The 18,707-nt window shown below is 38.6% G+C and overlaps 3 protein-coding genes across 3 annotated transcripts in view; 1 reads left to right on the forward strand and 2 right to left on the reverse strand.

Moving 5' to 3' along the window:
• The first annotated feature begins 998 nt into the window (after positions 1-998).
• On the forward strand, positions 999-4,711 carry LOC123979903 (butyrophilin subfamily 3 member A2-like). The gene is made up of 5 exons (XM_046064012.1): positions 999-1,059; positions 1,991-2,332; positions 2,586-2,627; positions 3,009-3,107; positions 3,709-4,711. Exons 1-5 carry the CDS (start codon positions 999-1,001, stop codon positions 3,762-3,764), a joined length of 600 nt encoding a protein of 199 aa, XP_045919968.1. The 3' UTR covers positions 3,765-4,711.
• A 1,572-nt stretch (positions 4,712-6,283) lies between these two features.
• LOC123979904 (Fc receptor-like protein 5) lies at positions 6,284-11,182 on the reverse strand. The gene is made up of 6 exons (XM_046064013.1): positions 11,152-11,182; positions 10,245-10,511; positions 9,835-10,083; positions 8,778-8,921; positions 6,502-7,483; positions 6,284-6,348 (listed from the first exon to the last, which is right to left on the reverse strand). The coding sequence occupies exons 1-5, from the start codon at positions 11,180-11,182 to the stop codon at positions 7,422-7,424; spliced, it is 753 nt and encodes a 250-aa protein (XP_045919969.1). The 3' UTR covers positions 6,284-6,348; positions 6,502-7,421.
• A 598-nt stretch (positions 11,183-11,780) lies between these two features.
• The window catches only part of LOC123980342 (butyrophilin subfamily 3 member A2-like), a 43,068-nt gene continuing 36,141 nt past the window's right edge, over positions 11,781-18,707 (reverse strand). Inside the window, exons 2-6 of the mRNA XM_046064680.1 lie at positions 15,471-15,821; positions 14,218-14,425; positions 13,871-13,935; positions 13,455-13,574; positions 11,781-13,046 (exon numbers count right to left, since the gene is read on the reverse strand). Coding sequence (XP_045920636.1) covers positions 12,397-13,046; positions 13,455-13,574; positions 13,871-13,935; positions 14,218-14,425; positions 15,471-15,821 — 1,394 coding nt within the window. The 3' untranslated portion in view covers positions 11,781-12,396. The remainder of the gene's footprint in view (positions 13,047-13,454; positions 13,575-13,870; positions 13,936-14,217; positions 14,426-15,470; positions 15,822-18,707) is intronic.

An 18,707-nucleotide genomic window follows, 5' to 3' on the forward strand; every position in this document is an offset into this window, starting at 1 on the left:
ACTTCAACATGTGAACAAGAGGAGCTGGAGTCTGGAGATCAAACTGAGCCACAGTCACCTCCTAATATAAGACATATACATGTCCCAAGCCTAACTCTTTAATCAAAGAAGCTGAAATCAAAGAACTAGGACTAAAAAAGGCTGTCTTTTGTTTAAACTTGCACTTGAACACACCTCAATAACTACAGTCGGTGACTGCCAGTTGACTGTCGACGTGTTTGTTCTTCGTATGTCACAGGAAATAACTAGTCACCATTCATTTGTATTTGTACAACAAAATAAACAAGATTATTCTTTTTACATGCAATGTATAATATATATGAAAACTGTTGCTTTGTTGTGGTCTTTTGGGATGTAACCAAGTGATGATGAGCTCAAAGGTCCCAACAGCGTCTGACTGATGGCCGGATGTTTCTTAAAAAGCTTATTCAGTGATTTACCATTGCACTACCATAAAGCTGTGGGACTAACAAAACAAGAGAGCAGCAGTAGCAATCAAATCACAACTCTCTCTAGAATAGATTGAGCTCCAAAACCACTGATTTCCTACATTTACCATAATGCAACTCAATAGCATCATTAAACAGACCCTCCCTGCCCCCTTTTGGTGATGTAAGGTTATGGTGAGGCTTGGGTTTTATATTCCTGCCTGCTGTTACAGCCATAAGCGTGTACACATATGCTTTAATCTTTTTAAGCATCACACAAACAGGCTGCTTTACTTTGGTTGAAGCAAATAAATCCGGCCCTCAAAACTTGTTTTACCACATCTGTCACTTTATGCGGCCTTCATAACATATTCATCCTCCTCCTAATTTTATTATCCAATCAGGATTCAAAGGTAACTTCCTCCAGGTGTAACTAAGCAGAAGTATGTGATCATGTAGCCGTGGTTAGTTTTCACCACCAAAAACAGGACAACAGCAACATTTCATATGTTTTCCTCTGTCATCATTCATAAAATATCACCTGTCTCTATCCTACTTTTATTGAACATAATGAAGGAGAAAGTGGGATTCGTTGTTTTGCTCCTCAGTCAAGCAGCTATGGCTTCCAGAGGTACGCTATTTATATATTGTTTCATTAACAGACAGTTATTGTCATTTCTGATATTAACAGCTAGTATTTCTTGCTTAACAGAACATGACCTGCAACAGTTTTTAGTTTCTGTCTTGATCCAAATGATAAATTCATCAAAAAATATTACACACTTATTTTTAGATCTCTAGTTTAAGACTATTACACAATTCATTTGATAAACTTATCAACGGTTTTCATCCACTTTACTATACAGGAAAGTTGAAACAGATTTAATCATTCCATCATTTGATTTTCATGTATTTCGATCGATAATGTAATGTACTTTAGAGCCTTTTTCAGCCGAGATGTACAGCACAGGAATAAGGAACATTTCCACTTTCAAGCCTAAAAAGATGTGACATGAAACTGGTTTAAAACACTTTTCATTCTTCTCAAAACCTCAAAAGTATTTTTTCGGCTGGAGACATAACGCAAAAGGTTTTATAATAATTAGTTAATTGATTATTATTAATTATTATTATAAATAGGAGTAATGATATTGAGTTGAAAAGGACGGCCATATTTGCGCAGTAATATTTAGTTGTTCTTGTCAGGAGATTAGGCTATTATATACACTGTACACTTAATAATATCAGTTCCCTAATTTTTTGTCCCTGAAAGATAAATAGGCTACACAGGAGCAGAAGCAGTTCGTGATTCAGTGCCTGTTAGTCAACAGTTTATACAGATGTTGCTATTTTTGTCTGTTACAAGACAACAATGCAAAACCTCCATCTGGTACGCCTGAGAAAAGCTCCTGGCTGTAATTTACTGTAATGTTTCATAATCAGTTGATGATTTTAGAAATGCTAGCGGTCATAAATCAAATTCCCCTGAGCGCAACAAGAAGAGCTTTGTTGTAGCTGAGTGTAAAAGGTCTGTATCTGGTCTAATGCTGCTTCTTCAACAGACCCAGAGGTGGTTTGCTCTTCTGATCCAGTGGAAGCTGCAGTCAGTGAGGACGTGATTCTGCAGTGCCACCTTGAGCCCCCACTGGATGCAACAGATATGACAGTGGAGTGGAGCCGTGGGAGCCATAACCAGTTTGTACACCTGCATCAAGACGGAAAAGACAGTCCTGCAGAGCAGAAGGAGCACTTTGAAGGAAGAACGTCTCTCTCTCATGAGGGTCTGACCAAAGGAAACCTGTCACTGAAACTCTCCTCAGTACAGCTCTCTGACGCTGGAAGATACAGATGCTGCTTTCACACTGAAAAAGTGCACAAGAGTTGTTATGTTAACCTCACTGTTGGTAAGTTCACTGAAGATCAGGATTCAGATTCTACAGAGTTGGAAAAAGTTATAATTTCACATGTAGAGGATCCACATTTTAATAATTTAGCTGAGGCTTTTATCCAAAGCTACTTACAATTGCAATTTATGTCAGAGGTCACACGCAGTCGTTAATGCATTTTATATGTATTAGACAAAATCTTTCTTTCCTTAAAATGGAGCCAGACTGATCAAAATATTCCCGTGTTTTAATACTTATTTCTATTTTTCAGCAGAAAATAAAAACAACACAGAAGAGCAACAAGCAGCTTTCAGTAAGTAAAAAACTAAATTTAAGAAAGAGAAAGATCTGGTCTTGGTTAAATACAGAGAAAGTCAAAGCAAATAAAACATTTTCAGTTGACTATTTAAATATCTTACCAGAATGTTTAGCACTAAAGCCTACAGACAAAGCACTTTTTGTTTTGTCAGGCTGTAGTTTGGCTGAATAGAGATGTGTTTTCTGAATGCTAACCCGACCTTACAGGCTCACAATGTTGTAAAATGTGGACCCACAGCAACACACTCATTGTTGCATCACTTGCTACATTAAGCTCACTGCTCCAGTCGAGAAAACAAAGGTGATGAAAATATCAACATTGTGAAAACCTCTCTTCTTTCTTCTGTGCCGTGACATCTCTCCTCTTTTCTTCCAGGTTACAAAACTGCCAGACGCCTTCACAAAGGCGTTGTCGCTGTCATTGTCATTATTTGTATTATCATTGTCATATTTGGGTTGAAATGTGAAATAAACGGTAAGTCATGAATTCTCCTCTCAAGTTCCTTATCAATTACGTTCCTTATGTCAATTTATGTTCCTTATGTCTATTAAATTTGTATTTGAAAGTTTTAATAGCCGTAAAGTTCCTCAATTGAGAAACAGAATTTCTAATGTTACGTTATGATAAAGGGATCAAAACATCAGTGAGCTCAAAAGTAAATTCAGGAAGTACTTGTCGGGTCACTGGATGTGGGAAGTTTCTTCACATGTAGTTCACATTGTATGACACTGTCACTTTACTTTTTTTATTCATTATTCATTCGCTGGAACAAAATGAATTTCCTCCATGAATGTTGCGTCTTTGACTTCCTTATTATCCACAAAGAGGCTTCTGAACCAATATAAATCTTCCCTTTGTGACATTTTACATTTTATTTCCCTGCAGCTTCTTTAAAGGCTCAAATAGCCTGCCATTTATTTGAAGCAGCTATGACACTATTCTGCCTGCAGAGCTTTGACCAAGTAGATATAGTCAGCTAAACTCAACCATACGTTAACCAAAGTGGCGGTAAAACAGAAAAACGCTCACCAGTCATTTGGAAATGCACTAACAGATGGCTTTTTTTGTTGTTTAGGTGCTGTGTGCGAATGTCTGGGAGCGTGTGTGGTAATGTGTCTGGATCTACTGTAACACGTTTGAGAAGCACTACTGGTTTTAATGTCATCGAAAGATTTTCACAAGTTAGTTTCTGTAAAACACTCCTGTCAAACATGCTAGTTGATCAGAAATACCCACTTCAGGCTCAAGGCATTTTTTTTGGATGTTGCTACGTGTAAATTAGCAAGAATGAAGATGCAACATTCGCTTAGACTTTCAAAATAAAACTAGTGGTTATCATTGTGAAAACATCACAGCTAGGTTTAGGCACAATAACTACTCTGTTAGGATAGAAAGAAATCATGGTTGGGGTTACATTAACTACGTTAGGTACGCTACTTATGAAACTTATGTAAGTGTAATCACTTAAAATGAGTAATGTTGACTTTTGTTTCAGGAAATCAACACTGACCTCCTGGGTCAAAATCTAGTTTCTGACCCACCAACCCATTCAGCCCAACCACCTCATTGCTCTGACTTTTCTGCTTATATATAGCTGTACTTTTAACATTGAACAATGGCATTGAAGAGCTTCCCCCAGTGTGTTGAAATATAACACTCTGGGGCGCCTTGTGCATTCGTACCAGACGCCAAAGTACTTGACAAAGCATCCATATGTGACACCCTGGGAATAAAAACGGGTTGTTTTAAAAGTAGGCTGACACTTTTAGGAGTGATGTTTTGCATGAAAGAAGAATATCTTTTTGTACTCAAATAAATGTGATGTAAAGATCAGTCAGGATAACATATTCTCGTCAAGGGAAACATCACATATTTTACACATCAAAATTTACAGCTTTTTTTGAATTTTTTTTCTATATTTAATGTTTATTTCTATGGACAAATTGCATGAACCAGTGCTACATACCACAGCAATTATAGCCTCAGCTAGTTTTCAAGACTGAACAATAAAACACATGAAGAACAAAAAACACTTTTATATATATATAAAAGATATACTGAAATTATAAAAAGCTTTAATTATTACTTTTTAATTCCTTCATGAGGGCACAGTCTGTATATTTGTGAATAAAAAGGCAATTTTGTTACCTTACAAAAGGGTTGTGTTGATGTATGTGTATAATAAGACTTCCGTCAATAATGATGTGCTGGATCCGTCCATAGCTCTGTGGACTTGTAGTGGTGTAGATGTTTCTGATGGTCTGCAGGTGAGCTGCTATGATTGACTGGTTTAAACGATTGCCTTGGTAGTTACTGGTTTGTGATTGGTTCTTTCAGTAATACTGTAAATCCAGTTGCTACCAGCTCTTATGGGTCTTTGTCCATTTCTAATGCTCTGCTGTTTGTTATTTTAATTTAGTTCACAAACCTTTTGTAGCCAAGAGAGATTTTGGCCTGGGTGCCCTTGTTGTTTGTACTGTTCTACTCATTGGAGTTAAAAGGTGTTGCGTGAATATGAATACATATATACAGCCAGCAGCCATTTAGCTTAGCATAAAGACTGGAAAAAGTCTGTCCAAAAGGTAACACAATCTGCAATCCTGCATATAATCCAATATAAAACCACAACATGATATGTAATATGTTAAATGTGCTGATGTTACAGAGTCAGGGAAGCTGTTTTCACCTGTTCCCAGTCTTAATGCTAAGCTAAGCTAACTGGCTGTAGTTTCATATTTACCACACAGACATGAGAGATGTCAATCTGAATATGTAACTCTTGGCTCAAAAGAAACTATGCATATTTTTCAAATGCCAAACCACAGGAATTGCCACTTATACTGCAAAATATAATCTAATCGTGTACCTGTTTTTAATGCAGTTACAATTGTTTAAAAATGTTGATTTACTTTACAAGTTCAGTTTAAAATCTGACATGATTTTAGTACAGAGGACTTTTGGCATTTTTGTAGATTTTAAAAGTAGCACAATTTCACCTCTTTGTTTCCACTTCTGAGAAATACATCACCTAGTTTCGGTACAGATACAAATACGGAACATACAGATAAAATCACCACAACTGACCTAAATCCACAGAAAAGGCTGATTCAGTAAATCACTGACAATGAATGTGGAAGTGTTTGTAGTGTTTCCATTTATACAGAGGAATCAAACTCTAAAAATGCAATGTACAGCAGTTATTTGTTTTACAAGTGTGTCTTTATTTCCAGTAAAAGTCAAATGTATGTTGATTTTCAACAATGTTTAACAAAAATGGTATGTTGTTTTCCAGTTTTGAGTAAATTCTGGCAAGATATGAAATGTCAAATGGAAAAAAAAAATATAGACCTCTAGACTAAAACTTCACACCTCTCACACACGGCTGAATAATAAAAACAAGCAAACCACAAACACGTCTCTCAAAAAACACACACTCTCATGCTACCCCCCCACACTTCCTTTTCACACTCAAGAGCAGTATTTGACAAAATTGTACAGTATAATGTGTCGCAGTTACAATCCAACATCAGTTTACACCGTTATCTAAACAAGACTACTCTGAGAGCAATAAAAGGCCCATCTGCATTATTCCCTGAAGCACACATGTGAATAATAAAATGAATACTGGCTATATTCGTCTTACCTGCGTCAGTTTCAGGGTCATCCATCATAAATGTTATTGGTCACACCTGTGCTTCTCCGACCACTCTCCTGCCTGGGAATAATGTGGAAGAAGAAAGAAAGAGAGGAAGAAAGTGTAAGAAAAAATTTGAGAGAGATTAAATTGCTTATTTGCTTATTATTATTTGTTTATGTTGTAATGGCTCTAACATTACTATCAAAAATTGTGATTAATGGTGTTACGAACCTCAGATGGAAGTCCAGGGGGAGGAGGTAAGTGACAATAATGTGTTCAGGGATTTAAGGAAAGGAGGACACAGATTTAGGTTCAAATAAAAAGGGCATTTATTTACAGCCAAAGATCTAACAAAAAGGTTTCTCTCAAAGACTCAAACACAAAACAACTTCCTAGAAAGGGAATTGATAATAGAAAGTCCTGATGACAGACAGAAAAAGTGAGCGTGAGCAGTTTTAAACACACGATCACATTGTGGAAACAAAAGGTACAACAACACACTCTATAGAGTTAACCAATTAACCACTGTTGCCACTGTAGGTTGCACGCGATCATGTCCACTGACTCTGCTCACTTTTTCTACTGACTGTCTCTGCTAATTCACGCGTTTTTTGGATACTGTAAAAATAATGTATTATTTGCTCAATTTGTAGACACATTTGCGTTCGTTGAAGAATCTCTGACTTCATTGTGTCTCATCAAAGTCTGAAATCAAACCCTGTGTATGTACGGTTATTGTCCTACTAACAGTCAACGTTGCTTACTTTAAAAAAAATGACCTAGATAATTCCCATCACCCCCATGCTTAACCACACATTGACCATAGAGGTGGTGAAAGGTTTTTGTAATGTTCATATTTCCTTTGAAAGGCACTAACAAACTACTTTGTCCATTAGTCTTGTCTTAAAGTTTTGCGATAGTTATACAGACAACAGAAGTGAAACAACACAAAAAAACAGCATAGTCTGACAGGGAGGCTATGTGGGAAGCTTGGTAAAAGAATGCATCAAAAGATCAATCATCTATCCAGGATTTGGTAACCAGACTTATCAAACAGCCACCAAAAGGCAGCAGATCCTTAAACTCAGCACTTGGTAAAAGTAGATCCCCAGGACCTCCTGTGGTCTCATGTGATGTCCCTTTTGACCAGTTTACAAGACTAGACAACTATTTCCATGATGACATCGTCGCTGCCTCTTCTTTCTGCAACCATCTGAGCTGCCATGAAAAGAGAGAGATACACATCACCAGCTACACTTACAATATGCCTTATCAGTCATCAGTAATAACCATCAGGTGAAAACTTTACTTGGATTAAGATGTTTGGATTTCTTTTAAGAGCAACCTGTTAAAGCTGTTTCAACTCAGAGTCTGATTAATAACCGAAAGAGTCTCCTGCACATTATGTTGCAATGTTGGATTTTACCCACAACCGCTAACCTAGATTTGTTGGTCATGATAATAGCTGGTACACCTTTACGGCTATCATTGTTTGAATACTGCAGTGGAACTGGGCTTTGAGCCCTTATTTTTGTAACAGCTTCAACGTATAACATGTGCAATAAAAACAGTGTTTTCCCAGACAAAGATGTGCCAATCTGTAGTGCTAATTTAATCTGGTTCTGGTGTTGAGCTCCTTGACATTTAAGCTTTTAAGCTTAGACATTTCATCTTTGTGTGACAAATTCAGAAAAATAGTACAAGAAAATTGGGGATATGTGACAAATGCAGCATTTGAGAGAAACTCTTGAATTGGCACATAAAAAGAAAAACACATTCCGTTAAATCCACCTAACAACTGCTACCACGTCTTCATCTTCTAATAATGCCTTGAAAATGACAAAATAACCCTCCTTTTCAAACAAACAAACAAAACAGCAGCGTTAGAAAGAATAATGAAATGAAACAAAGGTTAGTGCCACTTAAACAGGATGTTTGCTTGAGGTCTATAATGTAATTGGCGTGTGGTGTCAAACAGGTGGACTGATTACAGGTTACATGTTTAAAGGTGTACGTAGGATCTCATGGTTTAATATGGACTTCACTGGAGTAAAACCTTACACAGACTAGACCATTAACAATCAGGTCCATGTAAACTGGTGTCTTCAGCTGACTGATGTTAGATTTAAATATGTAAGTGTGAGTTGAGAAACATTTGCCCTGAATGGGGTGGTGATGGTGCAGTGGATAAGACACTTGCCTTTGGTGTGAAAGACCCGGATTCAAATCCACTGTGAGACACCAATGTGTCCCTGAGCAAGACACTTAACCCCTAGCTGCTCCAGAGGCGTGTGGCCTCTGATATGTATAGCAACTGTAAGTCGCTTTGGATGAAAGCATCAGCTAAATGAATAAATGTAAATGAATAATGGTTATAGAAAGTAAGCAAAAGTAGGTAGAAGAGTCGTTCAGGAACCAAGCACAGAGAGCTAACAGCACAGTTCTGTTGTTATTGTAATTATATGTTCTGATTTGCCAACATTAGACACAAGCAATAGTGGTCTTACCCCTCTTCCTGTCTCTGTATATGAGTCCCAGTAAGACTGTAGACAGCATGTAAGGAATTCCCACCACCAGATGACACATCAGTCTGAAGACAGAGTCTGAACTGGAAGTTGCCATCGGAGCTGACGACGAAGGTGGAAGAGAAGCTGTGGATATAAATACGAAACGAAACACTAAATGAGATAACATTTCATTATTAGCGTTCTACATATTTGAATTCCTTGGTTTACGTTCAATCTTAATGGGATTGTATTTACAACAGTGGCGTAAAAGAGAATTGCACTCCAAAAGATTAGGGGCACCAAGTCAGAAAAAAATACTAATTCTTGCGCAATCAGGACTTAAAAATGTTTCATGGAATATCAAACAACATGTGCAGAGCACTGCAGGATCAAAAGGTAAGTCAATATGCAATATTACAAAAGGAATCATGTTTTTAAGAGTAAAATATAAGTAGAATGATGGGTTTATGTCAATGACCCAAATGCAGACGAAGGATTTCAGAGATGTACTGTTCAGGCTTACAAGCAGACAGGCAGGTATCTAGGTGGGCATACAGGTCAAGCAGAGGAATAGTGGGATAACAAAGATGATGTCAGCAGCATTTATTCATATCCTTTCTTTAAAAAGAGTCCAACAATGTAATGTTAAGTTGGTGCAGTACTTTTTTTTACCTGCTCTTTTTAAAAAAAAGGTTGTAAGCAAAATGCAGGTCTCCAATGTTGTCCTTACAACAACACATTACAATATCTCACAAACCCCACACCCCTCACACTTTTGTAAATATTTGGTCATATCTTTGAGAATATTGAAGAAATGGCACTTTGCTACAACGTAAAGTTGTGAGTGTACAGCTTGTTTGTAACGGTGTAAATTTGCTGTCCCCTCAAAATAACACACGCTGGCAACAACAGTGAGGACAACCCTAAGAGTTATCACATGAAAATATATAATCAAATGTTTACAAAAATATGAGGGGTGTACTCACTTTTGTCAGATACTGTGTATGTTTGACCAACTCTTTCTCAGTTATACAACACCTGTAGACTTTTTTCTCACCATCAACAGCCAGCCAGGTGACTAGTGATTCTCCACCCCCGGAGATGCTACACTTGTAGAGCCCTTCATCAGATTTGGAAGCACCGTGAATGGTCATCTCTCCTGTGGAGTTGGTGCTGATGGAACGGTCATCTTTATAGAAAATAAACCTGTGGTCGGTGGAGTTCTTCTTCTCAGCTTTGCAGCGCAGAGTCACAGCAGCTCCCTCCGACACAGGGAGGGCAGGACTCTCTAGGACCACAGTACGATCTTGAGAAAAGAAAGAAACTCATTTTGTGCTTTCATTAAAGTCTTTTTTTTCTTATATCAAAAGGTTCATTTCTAACTTTACTTTGTAGTTCAAAATCTGCTCCTATGTAAAGTCAGATCTATTAAATGCAGATTTAACTCTTGTTTCCAGTGTGCAGTACCAGTGATGGTGATGTTGACGCCGTTGCTCCTCTCCCCGTTTAAAGACTCACACCAGTACACCCCGCTGTCAGACGGGTAGGTGTTCCCGATGAGGCAGGTGGAGCCCGACAGGGCCGTGCCCCAGCCGGAGGAGCAGGGTCTGACCCCACCCTTCGACGTTTTCCTCTTCACTTTCCAGCCGGTTGAGTTAATCTGATCCTTGCAGCTCAGAGAGATGGACTCGTACCTGAAGAACTGAGACCTGTCAGGGCTGACCTGAAGACAGGCTGCACAGAGGGGGGAGATAGGAAGGGAAGAAGAAGAGAAAGGGAGGATTGAGGGGAAGAATTAAAGGGGAAAAACAAGAAATGAAGAGAAGAAAAAAAGAAAAAGGAAAGAAGGAAGCAAACAAGTGATGAAAGAATAGGCAGGTGGAAATAAGGGAGAACAAATAAATAAATCAAAGGAAGAAGTTAAATAAGCCAGGAAGAAAGAAATGGAGGAAAAAAATCGAATATAGGAAGAGAGCAGAGATTGAGAAAAGAAGGTAGAAGAAAGTGAAAGTAGAAAACAGGAATACAGTAATACAAAAGCCCAAAAAAGAAAGTGTAAAAAGTAAGGAGGGTAGAAAGAAAATTAAAAGGTGTGATGAATGAAAACAAACGACAGAGGCGGTGAAAGATGAAGACAGATTGGGAGAACGGAAGGGATAGAAAAATAAAGAAATGATGAAACAGAGGAATAGAAAAATAGCACGAGAAGCAAGAATGAATCAAAAAAGACAAAAATGTAAACAAATGCAAATAAATTAAGTCAGTGATTTTTTAATTCAGAAAGACCTTAAAATATCTGTTAGCAGCATGTGAAGAGACTCTGGGGGGTTAGATTATTTTTTTATTCTACACATCAAAGAGAGTTTGTACTCACACAGCACCAGGCAGAACGGTGTTAACTGCATCCTGTCCCACCACCAACTGACGGACAGACAAACAGCCTGGTGTCTGCACTTCCTTTCTGAGAAACTCCCACCTCACATAATTTGCCTCTCTGCTGTGTGATATACAGCTGACATGTCAACATTTTCTTCATCTTCCCCTAAAGGAAATTGCACAAAACAAAACCTTAAATTAATCAGTCTAATTAAACACTATCTTAAATATAGAGCGTGAATCAAGTGACATATTAGCAACTTCTTTATTTAATATCAAACCAATTACAAAACTTTTGAAAAGCTGACTGCTGGTGGATTAAAACCTCCACCTAAGAAACAATGTGAGAACCAAAAGAAACTGCAGGGTAATAACTGACTCACTAGGGGGCGCCCTTTTTATTATTGTGTGAATGTAGGAAACACTATAATTATATAAATAAAGTGCTTTATTTCATGACAATGTAGTGGAAATAAAAAGCTTTAAAACACATACAAAAATGTAATTCTTATTTACATCACATATTATACAACAATTAAAATATTTAAATTAAATTAATATTCAGTACTTTATTACAAGTACAAAGTGATTTTAAATAAAAAGGTCCCCATAGATACCAACCCAGACATCAAATCTTATTATAAGACATTACAAGATGCAATACATTTTTTAAAATAAAAATATGCTTAACATTTGTAGAAAGCAGAAAGATGCAGCTGCACACAGACAAATGCATCAGACTGGGGAACAACCCTGAAAGTTTCAAGAGGACAAAAAAAAAACTTTTCATCTACTTGTCCGCTTTCCTTTCCTGTTTGTGCCACTTCCAAAGATTTTCATATAGACGTACTCTCCATAAGAGGCAGGTTGTTTAAGAGACACTCTTAACCAGCAGGTAACGTGTAGTAGCCTACAGATCCACCTTACAAACCAAGCTAGCTTGAACAAAAAAATAAATACCCGGGCCCTAATAAAAGCGTTTTTTAATATGAAATATCAAGTTAGCAACAGAAATGATGACGCAAAGGTCTGCTAGTTTAATACAAATGATTTCAACTTCACACCTGAGCTGTTGGAAAGAATCTAACAGGGATGAAGGATAAGGGAGAGCTTATTTTCATATAGACAACCATGTTTCATGAAAATTATGACAGAGGTGTTAAAGAATCAGTTCACCGTTGAATTACAAACATCACACCTCCCTTACTGCTGGTTGTATCTGACCATGCAGATAGTTTTGTTTTTATTTGCTTGATTTTAACTGATGTGTGCTCTTTTTTGATGAAATTAATGGCTCTGATTCCTCTGTTAAACCCTCCAGGGGGGTGAAGCGGTTACGGTGCAGGGTTGGGGATGGAAGCGTTAAGGAATGTCTGCGCTGAAGCTTGGGATGGTTTGGACGAGGCTGAGCACTGGGCTCACTTATGGAACGACTGAGCTTTTTCTTTGAAGTGTTTGCTGAAAAAGAACCGTACGACGCTGGAATACCAAAGTCCAAAACAGCGGGGCTGCAGTTGTTGCGACGCTTTCCAGAGATTGGGCGGGCAGTTTGTGGATTACTGTTTGGTCGTGAGATGCTCGGCGTCGGACCCTGATTCTGGGGTAAGCTGTCAGATATTGGAGGGCTGCAGTCGGCCGACGCTGCAGGACTGCAGACAATCGTTGGCTGTTCAAGCTGGCAAATAACAGAACATGGGTGAGATTTTAATTTGCGCTGTAGTTGGCGGATGGTCTCCTCTCTCTCATGAAGCTTTGACTTGAGGTCATCCAGCTCTCTTGTCAGCCTCTCAATGCTGCTGTTTGCCACGTTGTCAGCACCCACACTCAGAAGTGGTTCATTTCCAGGGGTACCAGTGAATGTACTGTGACCCGACGACTGTTTTTTTCCTTCCACTGCGTGAACACAACAAAACACGCAGTTAGTTTCACATTAATCTTTTATTTAAGAATAATTCCATATGTCCACATTTCAGCTGTTAACTTGGTCAATATAATGTTATAAAAATTGATGGACATGAAGTCAAAGCAGAGAATATGCTGCTCAAATTGTGGTAACAGCCTGGAATTACCCTTTAAAAAGGAGGGCACTTCCTTGTAGTTCTTGCTTGACACCTGGTGACTTTTGTCTGACTGCTGCCTCCCGAGTGGAGCTGAGCTGCCATCTTGTGGAACTCTTATGTTACTACAAGATGCTAAACTCACCAAGCCAGAGGGCTATGTTGAACCACACATGCTGCTTTTTCTAATCAAGGGGTGAGTTTCTATATTAAATACAGTTTTGTCTCAGTGTTAGCATCTTACCAGATCTGCCACATCTCTTCCGTAACATCACAGCTAATCCACATAATATTGCAGACAGAAGTAAAATGGCCTCTCCAACAGCGATGGCAGTCATTAGGGAGCAGGAACATACATAGTCATCTGGAATGACAATAAACATGATGCTGGCATAACAAATACAATAAATCCCACAAGGAGACGACATGACTGGACTGTTATCAGGAGCAGATTTCAGTTTGCCTTCCGCTGCCTGCTATTTGTTTCCCTCCAATCAAGAGGATGAGCTTCTCTTGACAGGCCGTGGTGGCGTGAAGTCTGTACGTTCATTATGTTCCATTAAATATCAGACACCACAAACATGAAGAAATAGGATGATGAAACTCTGCTGTAACAACTTAAAGTGTGACCTGAGGTGTGTTGTTTAAGCTGCAGTTTACCTGGTATGAGGATCTGAGTGTCCCTGGTCTGGTTGATCTCTGGCTGGTGAACTATGCAGGTGACCCTGTGATGATAGACATTCGATTAACTTTAAATTTAGTTTATGACAAAGAGTCTATGCTCTAGACCTGGTCTAAATGAAAAGTGCAACGAGATGACTTATGTATTAAACTGGCGCTATATAAATAAAATTAAATTGAATGATCAAACAATGCAGGTCTTCTCAATGTGTTAAAAAGTGATGCTAAGGGATCCTGACCATGCATCAATATGTGACGGCTCAAGAGCGCAGGTTGGTTTTTGCACAAGTTTGAATTTGCGCTTGAGTGATAAACTGAATTTAAACCTGTTGGTAGGATGCTGGAGAGTCACTCTTTGCGTCACAGTGTAACACCCTCTGGCATCTTGATCTCTTTTTGGGGCTTCAGCAGGGATGTTGTTTCCCTGATCATCCACAAATGTGATCTCAGACTCCGGCAGCCAGCAGTCCGCCTCACACCGAAGAGTCACTCCTGTATGTTCAGCTGAAGACACTGAGGGTTTCTGCTCAGAAACTGTATGAAAACAAGAATTACGCAACATGTGAGCTTTGAATGTTCCATCCAACTTTTCTGTTAGACCTTATCAAATATTAATTAGGATTATAATTAAATAAGACATTTTATATTCTTTCTCTAGGGCAAAATAATTAGTTCAAGAACAGAAGTGTTTTGGTTATAGCATGTGGGTTCAAAGGCAGTTTCCACCCACATGTAAGTTAATAACTAGCCATTTAAGTGTTCGGTATCAGTATCACACCTGACCCAGTTGGAAAAGTGACAGCTAAAGCCGTATTGTCTTTCTTCGTTTTTTTCCACACACTCAAGAGAGACAGCAGGGACAGGAAGTTTGCCCTGAGCAATATACGCTGAGTAAATAGGGCGGGGTCGTGCTCAAGCCTGAATGAGGTCAGTTGCTCGTGAAGTTTTATGGTCATTTCATGGTCATATCATGATAATCATTTACTATGATTACATGCACACTAATGTTCCACTATTTTTCCTAATTTGATATGGGTCACATGAACAGCATCTTGTGTTTGGATATTCTATGGCCTTATTCTTAAGTGGCATTTTCTGAATGTGGGATTTGCCGGTATTATTCAGGTTTTAGGAGCAGTCTTTGAACATATACAGTATACAGCACATTCATAACATGTGTCTCATTTGGGGTTCTTGCATTGTAAACACACCACCTAACCAACACTTTGTTCCAACAGGCTAGGGTGGAGTCACATGCACAGAAAAAAAGAAGGAAGGACTTGGCTCTCAACAGGTAGATTTTGGGTGTAGCTGTGAGAAGTGCGTCATAATGTTAATCAGAGTACGGACATCTGCAAAGGGGAAGATTAATGGAATAATAACTTTCATTAGTCATGTAAACAGTTTGGAGCATTGTCTTTTCTAGGAATATGTTTTGCATGTACACGTAGTCACTGTTGTTGTGCGTTTTTGACAGGGCTCATGTTTGAAGCACTCCATGTTTGAAACAGGGAAGTTTTAGGTGACAGTGAGCTGCAGCTGCAAAACCTCTTTAAAAAAAACACTTGACAGGACGTACCCACTGTAAGCTCCACAGTCGTAGTCTCCCAGGGGGCGTTCTGCCAGAGCCTCATGCAGCGGTATGTCCCTGCATCTGACAGCTGCACGTTGGAGATCCTTAACGAGATGTTTCCATTTTTCAGCTCTTTCATGATGAGGCTCGTCCTGTACTCGAAGGCCGGGTTCTTCATCTCATACGTCTCACAGCCATCCCGGTACAAGAAGATGACGTCTGGCTGCAGGCCTTTCTTGGTCCACTCCACCGTTGGAAAGTCATTGCTGGGATTAAACCTGAAACTGCAGGGCAGAATGACGTCCCCATTCACAAAGGCCAGGACCGGCTCTGGGGAACCAGGCGCAGAGGATTCTCCTAGGAAAACATAAAAATTAGTATTGTGTAATAGTGGGGGCTGCTTCCAATATTCAGTCTACTCTCAGTGATATTAATGGGGTGGACACAATATGAGGAACATCTCTCAGTATAACACAGAACAGTTCAACAGCACAACTAAGTGCAGCCTCCAAAGTGAATCACTAAACTGCAGGAAGGATATATTGCAGGGCTGTTGTTTCAAATTGGATAAGTTTTAGTCGTGTTAACCAGGCATCGACCGATATGGTTTTATCGGGGCCGATCCCGATCCCGATTATCAGTAACCAATTAGACCCCTTTGTGGAAACGACACATTTGCTGTAAAAGTTTTAATCTTGGTGTCAAAATTTTGAATAATACAAACTACAACACAAAACTTTGCTGAAAATAACATTAAAGTTAATTGTCATGTTTAATCTTTAAAATAGTAATTTAAATGAATTAGAGATCCATCCCAGAGATGAACTTGTTAACTGTGATTGATAAATTCTCATAAACTTTGTCTTCACCGGCTGCCATTTATTGTATATTGTTAGGATTTATATTTATTTTATTTATTAATACATTTATTGATACTATATTTTGTTCTGTTCTTTATCTATACTCTTATTGGTTTTTTCACTACTAAATAATTGCATTTTAAAAAATATGTCATTTAAAAAAGAATACATTCAGAACAGCAATCAAATTTAATATTTTATTATAACTAACTGTTTTCAGAGCAGCAACAAAAGTAAAGTTTACAGCAGCAAAGTCAGTACATGTCCCGCCCCTCCTGCACTGTGATTGGACGACATTGACGTACACTGCGTTTCGCCCCAAGTTGAACATTTTTCAACTCTCGGCGACCGGGGAAAAAAACACCCCTTGGCTCCCAGTACTTCTCTCTCAACACGCAGCTGAGTTTGAAATGAGTTGCTAAATTTTTGCTGGCAGTGATGAGCTGTAATGGATTAAAAATCTGTAACTGAGTAAAGTTGAAGTTGTTTCAAGAATGATAAATGAAAAATCTCACATTTGTTATATGTCAAGAATTGTGTTCAGAAATATTCAGCTGTTTTGAGGCTGAGTCGGGGTTTCTTTTCATAATTGACATCCCCAGCCTTGGAAAAATTTGGTCACATGGAACATTTGTTGCTGGCAAAAGTATGTTTTGGCCTCCAGGTGCGGATATACAGTAGCTACTACAGCACGTCGCTCCAATAAATCAAATGATTGTGTGTCCTTGGAACAAATCTGTCAAATGAGTTAGAGGCTGATGTGCGGTTTGTTCCTAACACTGTGAATCAAGCGCAGAAGCAGCAGGTGTGCCACCTGTCGAAACAGGGGTGAAACGCACCGAAGCCTCGCTTCACTGTGGTCACGTGACATTGACGTTTTGAACCACGCTTTGAAGCAGTGTTTCGAAATGTCTGTGCTTCGGGATCTCGACACAGCGTCGACACGTCAGTATCGAGCGTCCCATCCCTAGTGTAACGTTAGTCTACGTGATACGCATGTATAACGTTATTTTCTTTTTAGTTTAAAAGCCTTTATTTATTACTGACACATGTTTTAGCCATCATGTTGCATTAGAACAACCAAATAGACAATTGGGAAAGCTGATTTTATTCTTTCTCTGCTGTGAATGTAATGTGTTCTGTTCTGAATATTTATTGTTGTCTTTGCTGACTGTATGCTGGATAATTTGCTATAAATATTTAGTGTCAAAAGTCAAATACTCATATTTTCATATCATAATGATCTAGTAAAATATGTGTGTGGGTTTCATAACAAATTATAATAGGTAAGGTTGCACATGTTTTATCTTCACCCCCTTTGAATTCAGATGATATAATGTAAGAGTTTTTAAGGGCAGGAAACATGTGGGTATCATGGACTAACATTAAGTTACACTTGCATGCAGCACGTTAAGCTAACCACAACACTGTTACTCGCTGAAATGTCACGGTTCTACACATGTTAACAAATAATGTAGATAAATAATGAAGACATGTCAAACAAAGACACAGATACCAAAGACCAAAGTAAATGTCTTTTCACTTCCAGCGTTTGCAGTAAACTCTCGCCCGTTGCTTGCTGAAAGGCCGAAATCGTAAAGTATCCCTCGTTTAAAAATGGCCAATTTAAAGACCTGGCAACTCTGATGTCTACTAACTTTCAAGTCTCGCCAGTAGTCATGTCTCAGTAGGTCTACAGCTGCCATCTAGCGGTTGAAAATAGTAATTGCATTTTGTTGTAAATTAAAATGAAAGTTAAAGGTCCAGTGTGTAATATTTCTGATGCTCTATTGACAGAAATGCAATATAAGATCCATAACTATGTTTTCAGTGGTGTATAAAGACCTTACATAATGAACCATTATGTTTTTATTATTCTTAGTATGAGACATTTTTATCAACATAACCGCGGGCACCCCCTGCTGTGGAGGTCGCTGTATTTTGTCATCATGTTTCTACCGTAGCCGTCAACGAACAAACAGCACTACAGAGCGCGTTTCATCATCACGGCGTTCTTCTTCTGCTTGTGTAATTCCGGTAGTGTAGACGCCTGTCACTACATTGAATACGTACAAAGAAGAAGAAGAGGGACTAATAATAATATTAATTAGAAGTTTATTTAGAAGTAAGAAGAGAAGTGACATTCGGACAACTGAAGGAGCACACGTGTTATTTAGCACGAGAGCCGACAGCCAGACGGCGTCAGGACAGACAGCTGACGGCAGAAATCACGGATTTTGTGGATTTTCCAGATGGAAGACTATAACGTTAATGTGGGACAGATGTTTTCAAAGCAGAGCTGAAGTTGTCTGTTTTCTGCTGGACAGGTAATTAACTTTGTTTGTCAGACTTTAGTGATGCAAATGAAAACTGTTGGTTGAGA

The sequence above is a fragment of the Micropterus dolomieu genome, linkage group LG12, assembly GCF_021292245.1.
Source record: "Micropterus dolomieu isolate WLL.071019.BEF.003 ecotype Adirondacks linkage group LG12, ASM2129224v1, whole genome shotgun sequence".
NCBI lineage: Eukaryota > Metazoa > Chordata > Actinopteri > Centrarchiformes > Centrarchidae > Micropterus > Micropterus dolomieu.